At 64.3% G+C, this 7,905-nt stretch overlaps 1 protein-coding gene across 1 annotated transcript; it reads left to right on the top strand.

Annotated features, from left to right (window-relative positions):
• Nucleotides 1–52: 52 nt before the first annotated feature.
• Nucleotides 53–7,617, top strand: RNF166 (ring finger protein 166; the record flags this gene model as incomplete). The annotated part of the gene is made up of 6 exons (XM_058715004.1): nt 53–290; nt 1,336–1,461; nt 5,267–5,423; nt 6,788–6,900; nt 7,232–7,346; nt 7,435–7,617. Coding segments are annotated over exons 1-6 (849 nt in total), but the record flags the coding sequence as incomplete, so codon positions are not given.
• Nucleotides 7,618–7,905: the final 288 nt, after the last annotated feature.

Here is a 7,905-nt window from a genome sequence, read left to right as displayed (position 1 = left end):
GCGGTCGAGACGAGCGGGCCTGGGGCGGGGCGCTGCCCTGATGACGTCAGCGCGGCGCCGTCGCGGCCGTGACGCTCCGAGCTGGCCGGGCCGGGCCGGAACAGGGGCAGCGGCGGCGGCGAGCCTGGCCCCGGGATGGCGATGTTCCGCAGCCTGGTGGCTTCGGCTCAGCAGCGGCAGCCGCCGGGCGGGCCGGCGGGCGGTGACAGCGGCCTGGAGGCGCAGTACAGCTGCCCGATCTGCCTGGAGGTGTACCACCGGCCTGTGGCCATCGGCAGCTGCGGCCACACGTGAGTGCGCCGGCCTCCGGGAGGCCGCGGGGCCGGGACGCCGCTGCGGGGAGGGGATCCGCGCCCGCCCCGGAAGGGGCCCGAGGCCCGCGGCCGCCGGGCGCAGCCCGGGAGCCAGGCGCGCGGAGGGCTCGGGCGGGGGCGCGGGGCTCCCTGCGCAGCGCCGTCCGGGTTCGCCCCGGCCCAGCCTCCTGCTCGCCAGTCCCGGGCGACCCGACCACCCGGTCGGCGCACTGGGCGACCTGCAGCCCTGCCCGGTCCCGGGGCCCCTGGGGTCTGCTGACGGCTTGCGCGGACCCATCTGGGTCCTCGGAGGACGGCGGGCGACCTCTGCGCCAGTCGCCTTCGATCCGGTCCACCGGAGACCGGGGTGGGCATTTGTAAATAAATGTCTTGTGGTTTCTGTTACCAACTCCTTTTCGGACCCGCTGTCTGCTTGTCTTGACTGCAGAGGACAGGACTCCCCTAAAGTTAGGAGAGGGGCTTGTTTGGACTCCTGTGATGTTTTCTTTTGTTTTGATGGAGAACTTGAGTCTTAACCGTCATTGAGCAGCCAGGCCGTCCTGGGCGACCAGGGTTTCCGATTGCACCAGGGCCTACAGTGGGCTCCTGCAGGGTGTTTCAGCAACAGAAACCTGAGGATGTGGCTCTCCTCCCAGCTGAGAGCTGCACTCAAGTCTTCTCGGAGCTGCCAGCCTTGTTGGAAGGGAGCCGAGATCAGGGTCTACTCTGCGACTCTCTCCTGGCTGAATAGAACAGCGCTTGAGTGAAATTAGCAGGGCGGGGAGCGGTCCGGAGGGCTTGGTTGGCAGCACGCGGGGCTCTGGAGGAGTTGGGGCTTTCACCCCGGGGGGGAGGGGGGGGGGCTGGGCGGACGTGCACCCGCCTCGTAGGTTCCCCTGGAGCATTTTGTAACCAACGGTAGCCAACTTGGGAGGCTGCTGACACGAAGATAGAGCTGGAACTGCGGGGCACGTGTGTGCCTGCTCGTCACCCGGGACAGCGTCAGGATCCAGAAAGCCTTCACAATCCACCCCCTCCTCAGGCAGCATGGGCACCTGCCCACACCAGGACAGCACAGCCAACTTGCGGAGACGGGCACCGGGCCTCACTTTCTCATGCCACTTGTGAGATTTTGTCGGAGGCAGCCTCTGGACAGGACTCCTTTCTTGTAAGCACTGGTGGGTGTTTTAAGATGTGTTCTGCATTTTTTTAGTCCATGATTGAGAGAACGGTAAGGCTTCTCCTAGGACCAGCTTTAGAAAGCCTCTCCTGTTCTTTGGATTTCATCCCCCTGGCACCAGCACTTACCCAGCCCTGGGCCACAGCATTCCAGTCTCCTGGTGGGCACAAATCTGTGTTCTCTCTCTTTTTGTCTAAGTAAGTCTTTCTTAAAATGTGGTCTTTAGAATTCAGCCCTATACAGGATTGCTGTGGAAGCATCATCTCCTATAACCCCCTCCCCGACCCATGTTCTTCTTGGCAGAATCCGAGCTCTCTCTCCTATGTCTAAGGTGGTCCCGCCAGAGCCCCTGCTACAGTTTCTTTGTAAAAGACTTCCTCCCTAGCTCTCCCTGCTGGCTTGTTTTCTTGGCTGTTCTGTCTCTGACTTTTCTTCAGCTGCTTCTCTGGTGTCGTAGAGGCACGTGTGCAAATAAGCCCAGGTTCAAAGGCTCACGCTTCACCTTAAAAAAGATCTGCTGGTCTGGTTATCTCTTCCGCACAGCTACCTAACTGTAAACAGTTTGCCTCCGCAAAGCAGGTTCTGATAGTGAGAGTGGCCGTGTGTGGGCAGCACTAGACAGAAGAGGAGAGGGCACGGTGGGGGGCTCTCGGTCATGAGGCCCTCAGTGAGGCCTGTGGCAGAGCTCCCAAGAACTCCCCAGGAGCCCCAGAGGGAGCTGGTTATTTCTCATGCCCCGGGGACATCCTGGGCAGTAAGTCACATCTGGAACCAGAAGCCACGTGGCTGTTTATTACCCTCTGATGCCGTCCCCTGACAGCCTGTATCTGTTTGGGTAGCTCAGCCCCGGGCTCCCTCTGGCCTCTGGCCGCCTTTCATTCTCTTACCAGGGCTGTCCGTCGGTCCTTCCACCTCAGTGTCCTCACCAGCAGCCCATGCGCACAGGTCTTAGAAAAAGCAAAACACTGACTCTTAAGGGTGGACACAGGGAATGATAGAGTTGAGTACTGCGTGCCATGGCCTCTTGGGGTAGGTGCTGTCATTCTTTCTTTGGTACAAGAGACCGCATTCCCAAGTGTCACGGCAAAGCCAGAGTTTGTGCCCAGGCGGTCAGGCCCGGGCTGGCCTCTTAGCCACGCCCCCTCCCCCAACCAGTGCTCTTACAGCAGTGACCTTAGAGACCCTGGGGACCGCTGAGCCTTACAGCCCCCTGCCCATCGGCACCCAGACCAGCGAGCAGGCTTCTCTGGGCAGAGTCCCAGAGTCCCTGCCTGGCTGTCAGCGAGCCTGTGCTTACCTGGGTCTGCACGTGGGGACCACGACGTGAGCCATCGACACCATCCGAAAAGGCTGTGGAAGCTGGGCTCTGCCACTCAGGACAGCTCCGGGTGCCTGAGGGCCCGGCCTGCTTGCCTTCTTGGGCCCCTGAGACACTGGCCTATCCTGGCACACCAGCGCGTGCGGGAGGCTGGGGCGGGAGTGACACATCGCAGGTGCCGCTGGAGCCCATGTGCCGGCCTTGTGGCTTCTCCAGTTGGGCCCACGGGTCTGGTGAGGGAGAGCAGACCCCTCGGCTGGCTCTGTCTGTGGACAAGCCCCTTGGCACCGGCCCCTTGGGCACATGCGGGCAGAACCTCCTTGAAGAGGCGGGCACTGCCTGTCGCCGCTCGGCACACCACAGTCAGTGTGGACACCTGGCCGCGGGCCGATCACAGAGAGCGGCCGGGTTCAGGCGGGGTCCACGTGCCTTCTCAAGACACCCGAGCTTCCCCGCCTCCTCCCGCTGGCACAGAGGTGCCCTTCACACAGCCTGTGCATCTCTCGTCGGAATTGTGGCCCTCAGGCCTGCCCTGGACCCTGCCTTCCGCTGACGACGTGGTCATGGCTCGTCCCGAGTGCTCCCGTGGCCTTGCCTTCTATGCGTGTTTCACAGCTTTGCTGACATTCAGTCTCATGTGCACAGTTCAGGGCTGCCTGGAGTGTGCGGTGTTGAGCAGTCCTCCCCCGTCAGCCCTCGATCCCTGCTGTCTCCCCAGGAAGAAGCCTCACCCCTGTTAGCAACCAGACCCTGGCGCCCCCGCCCCAGAAACCACCAGTCTACATTCTGCCTACGGGTGACGGGTGGGTCTGTTCTGGACTTTTCACGCAAACGGAATCATACACCACACGTCCCGAGCGTGGTGATTCCGAGGCTCACCCCGGGGCGGCGTCCTCCAGTCCTTCACTCGTCCTGGGTTCCTTCACCTTCACACGTCTGTGTGTCCATCACCCACGGACAACATGGCTTGTTTCCACCTCGTGGCTCTCGTGGCGATGCTGCCGTGGCCCCCACTGGGATGGGAGCTGGGCTCTCCTCCAGTGACTGGGTGAAGAGGGCGTCCTCCCTCGGCCATTAGGCTGAGCAGACCCTTGAGGCGGCGAGAGCGCCAGCTCTGGGCGGGTGGGCGCCTCGTTACACGCCTGCCAGGGGTGCCTGGGGAGCGCGCACCGGGTGAGGTAAGGGACGGGCGGGTGCTGTGGGGAAAAGGCTGCTGGGAATTTTCTTGGCCTCAGGCCGGGCCGGGCCTTCTCACGTACAGTGTGAGCGCAGATGCTGATGAGCTGGGGTGGGGGGTGGGGGGCACCCCAGATGCCAGCGTGTGGGAGGACGGCCCAGCCCTGGGCAGCAGGAGTCCTCAGCTGCCTTTTCCTGGGAAGGAGGTGGGAGAATGCCGACCGCTTAGCTCGGTGAAGTGGTCTGTACCCAGGGGAGCCCTCTCATCCCGTGTCCCTCCCACCCCACCTGCAGGGTGCACACAGGTGAGAGGACAGCTGGCCTCACCCTGATGCCCTGCAGTGTTTCTCGTGGGTGTGGGCCTGGCCCCTTCTCGGGGCTGAGCGCTCACTCCCCTGGGGCTGTGGCGGCTCTGTGTCAGCATCTGCACATTCTAGGTTGGCATCACGGCTAAGCCGCCCCCACGGCGCTTCCTAAGAAGCTGGACCGACGTGGTCCTGCGATCGAGTTCCTCCTTGCTGCCCCCCTGGCTGTCTTCCAGCCCGGCCTTCCCACTGCCTGGCTTTCCTCCCGCCTGAGTGACAGGCGGCACTGAGGGGGTGGGGGGCGCGAGGGCTTGCTGCCGTGACTCAAGCACGTCTGTGTCCCCTGGCTGTCCTCGTGATGTGGCATCTCCAGGACAGTGCCAGGAGCTCAGGGCTGCAAAGAGCCTCGGGTGCCTGAGTGCGTGCCCAGGGCCGTGAGGATCCCTGCTCAGCAGTCAAGAGCCTCAGCAAGGCCCCTCTGTCGCCACACTCAGGCACCGTCCCACGGCTGGTGACACTCAACCTGGACAGCTTTGGCCCTGCCTCGTCCAACGAGTCTTGGCCCTTGGAGCCCTGCGGTTTCCTCTCCCAGAACTTTTCATGATCTCACTCTTGAGAATTCTGTGGGTGGAGTGTCTCCAGGGCCCTCTGCGCTGCCCCCGCGTCCCCAGAGCAGCTGAGGCGCTGTCACCACACGGCCGTGAGATGGGCAGGCCGAGCTCTCCCCCCGCGGCTGGGGCTTTTGCTGGGCCCGGTGCCGCGGGGCCAGCACGGGTCCTGGGGAGCCACGGCCACTGCTGCACCGGCATCCTGGGTATGGCGGCGGGCCCCAGAGGCCCACAGCTGGGAGGGGACCTGGGCTCATTTTTTAGCCAGAGGGCAGCCGTCGGGTCAGCAGGATTTAGGAACAGAAGTGACCGTCGCCAGAAACGCGCCGCTGACGGCAGAGGGGAGCTGCCCTGCGCGCTGAGGCCGGTGTCCCCTGCCGCTGTAGGTTCTGCGGGGAGTGCCTCCAGCCGTGCCTGCAGGTCCCGTCCCCACTGTGCCCGCTGTGCCGCCTGCCGTTCGACCCCAAGAAGGTGGACAAGGCTGCCCACGTGGAGAAGCAGCTCTCATCCTACAAGGCGCCCTGCAGGGGCTGCAACAAGAAGGTACCCCCCTCCCAACCCCCCCAGGGCCTTCCCGGGGGCGGGGCGGTTGCGGGCTCGGGTTCCACTCTCCCACAGAGAGGAACCGGGCTGGACTGCTCCTCCCCTCCCCCACAGCACCCCTCACTTCCGGCGGGCTGGCCACATCCCCACACCTCTCTCCCCACCCCCTGCTGCCTGGCCCCGGGTCTTCTGTGGTCGTGTGGCTGATTTGGGGAAGTGCAGGCCTGGGGGGGGGGGGGGGGCGGGCCCCAGGCCTAAAGGAAGCATCTCCAGTACTGAACGCCCCAGCCCTGGGGGGCACTCGGTGGCCTTTGTCACCCACCCTGGCCTGACTTTCCAGCGGCCCAACCTCAGGAACGGATTTTGACTTTAATCTCAGCTCGGCAGGTTGTACCAACTTATCACAACAAAAAGCAGCCCCGGGTTGCTTTGTTCTAAAGGTCAGGGTCTGGGCACCCTGGGTTCTGCAGTGAGGCTCCTTGGCCTCTTCCCTGGCAGGTAGGCCTTCTCCCCCCCCCCCCCCCCCCCCCCCCCGAGAGCAGGCGAGAGAGAGCAGGCAGGGCCCTCCCATCTCGTTTCCAGTGTGCAGTGGCCCTGCCCTTCGCCCCCGTGTTCTCAAATGTGTCCACGCACGCAGGCCACGGTGGCGACCCGAGCAGAGCTGGGAGCCAGGCTGCCGTTGGAGGCCCTTCTCCTGTTACCCTGGGCAGCTGGGTGGGATGTTGGCCCAGGGGTGGGTGCTCACACCCTCCTCGCTGCTCCCTCGGTCCTGTGAGCGAGCTTTCCATTTGTGAAACCTTTCCTTCCGGCCTTTGGGCATTGACGACGGGTCACGATTGGTGGCTTTTACCGGTGCCGTGCTTATTCCTTTTCTGCGGTCATTAGCTCGATCCCCACCGAGGCCCCTTTTCCCTGCCCTGAGCCGGGTGTCCCCCATTGGCCAGAGTGTGTGACCTGGGCCTGGCTGAGGAGATTGTGCTGTGGCTGGGTTCGGTGCAGTCTGGTAAGGAGTTCTATCACGTTTGTCTATAAGAGAACGCTGTTCATCAGTTTCCATTATGAGGGCTATTTTCCCCAAATAAATGCTCTTCCGGTTTCCTCAAGGACTGCCCCTGCCCCTCTGCAGCCCCCAAGGGATCCCAACTGAGGTGTGTTCCTGACTGGTGAGCGCCTGCTGGGGGGGGGTGTCCTGAGTCTGTGTCTCTTCTTTAGCAGAGACACCAGGCCCCTAAATGAAGCCTCTCGCTGCTTACGCAGCACTGCTGGGCCACGAGCATCAGGGGCAGGGACTGGCCTGCTTGCTCACTGTCCTCCCAGCCTCTGGAGCCTGACCCCGACCCTCTTCTCTGCCTCCCTCTTCCTAGGTGACGCTGGCCAAGATGAGGGTGCACGTTTCCTCCTGCATGAAGGTCCAGGAGCAAATGGCCAACTGCCCCAAATTCGTCCCCGTGGTGCCCACATCCCAGCCCATCCCCAGGTAAGCACCCTGCTCCAAGTGCTCAGAGCCCCTGTCCCTTGTGGGGGCAGCTCCCGGCCCATGTTGCTGTCCCTTGAGGAGGCAGAAGAGGCTGTTGTGTCCCCTCTGTGGAGGGGCCATGCAGGCTCACAGATCACCTCCCAGCAGGTGAATGCCATCCCCAGAAAGGCCAGGGTTGGACAGATGCCCTCCCAGGGGCATAGCCACATTGAGCGAAGGGAGGGGACCCAGAGTCTGGGGAGGGGGGGTGCCGGGTGAGGTGCCCAGGGGTGGGCAGGGCCCAGGAGGGCAGTGGGAGTGGCCCCCCACTCACCTCCCCGCACCGCCCCAGCGCCGTCCCCAACAGGTCCACCTTCACTTGCCCCTACTGTGGCGCCCGAAACCTGGACCAGCAGGAGCTGCTGAAGCACTGTGTGGACAACCATCGCAGCGACCCCAACCGCGTGGTGGGTGGAACCCCGCCCCCCCCCCCCAGGGACCGGGGAGGGGGCTGCTCCCGCCCGAGCTCTGCCTCAGCAGGGCCCTCTGTTCCAGGTGTGCCCCATCTGCTCGGCCATGCCCTGGGGGGACCCCAGCTACAAGAGCGCCAACTTCCTGCAGCACCTGCTACACCGGCACAAGTTCTCCTACGACACCTTTGTGGTAGGTGCCCAGCCCCGCTCTTGGCCCCTGCCCGCGGCCCCGCCCCATTCCAACCCAGCCCTGCCCCTGGCCCCTGTCCGCGGCGGGGGGGGGGGGGGGGGGGGGGGGGGGGGGGGGGGGGGGGGGGCATTCTCACCCAGCTCCGCCCCTGGCCCCCTGCCCGCGGCCCCGCCCCATTCTCACCCATAGCCCGCAACCCCGCCCCATTCTTGCCCTGCCCCGCCCCTAGCCCCCTGCCTGCATTCTTACCCAGCTCGCGCCGTGCCCCTGCCTGAGGCGGCAGCTTGGAGGAAGCTGGGCACGACTTCTGGGGGCGGGGGCCACCCATATGTGTTCCCTGGAGGGTCTGGGGGCTCGAGCTGC

Source organism: Neofelis nebulosa, unplaced genomic scaffold, assembly GCF_028018385.1.
Source record: "Neofelis nebulosa isolate mNeoNeb1 unplaced genomic scaffold, mNeoNeb1.pri scaffold_71, whole genome shotgun sequence".
Lineage (NCBI taxonomy): Eukaryota > Metazoa > Chordata > Mammalia > Carnivora > Felidae > Neofelis > Neofelis nebulosa.
The sequence above is the reverse complement of the archived record's forward strand: the minus strand, read 5'-3'. Positions and strand labels throughout refer to the sequence as shown.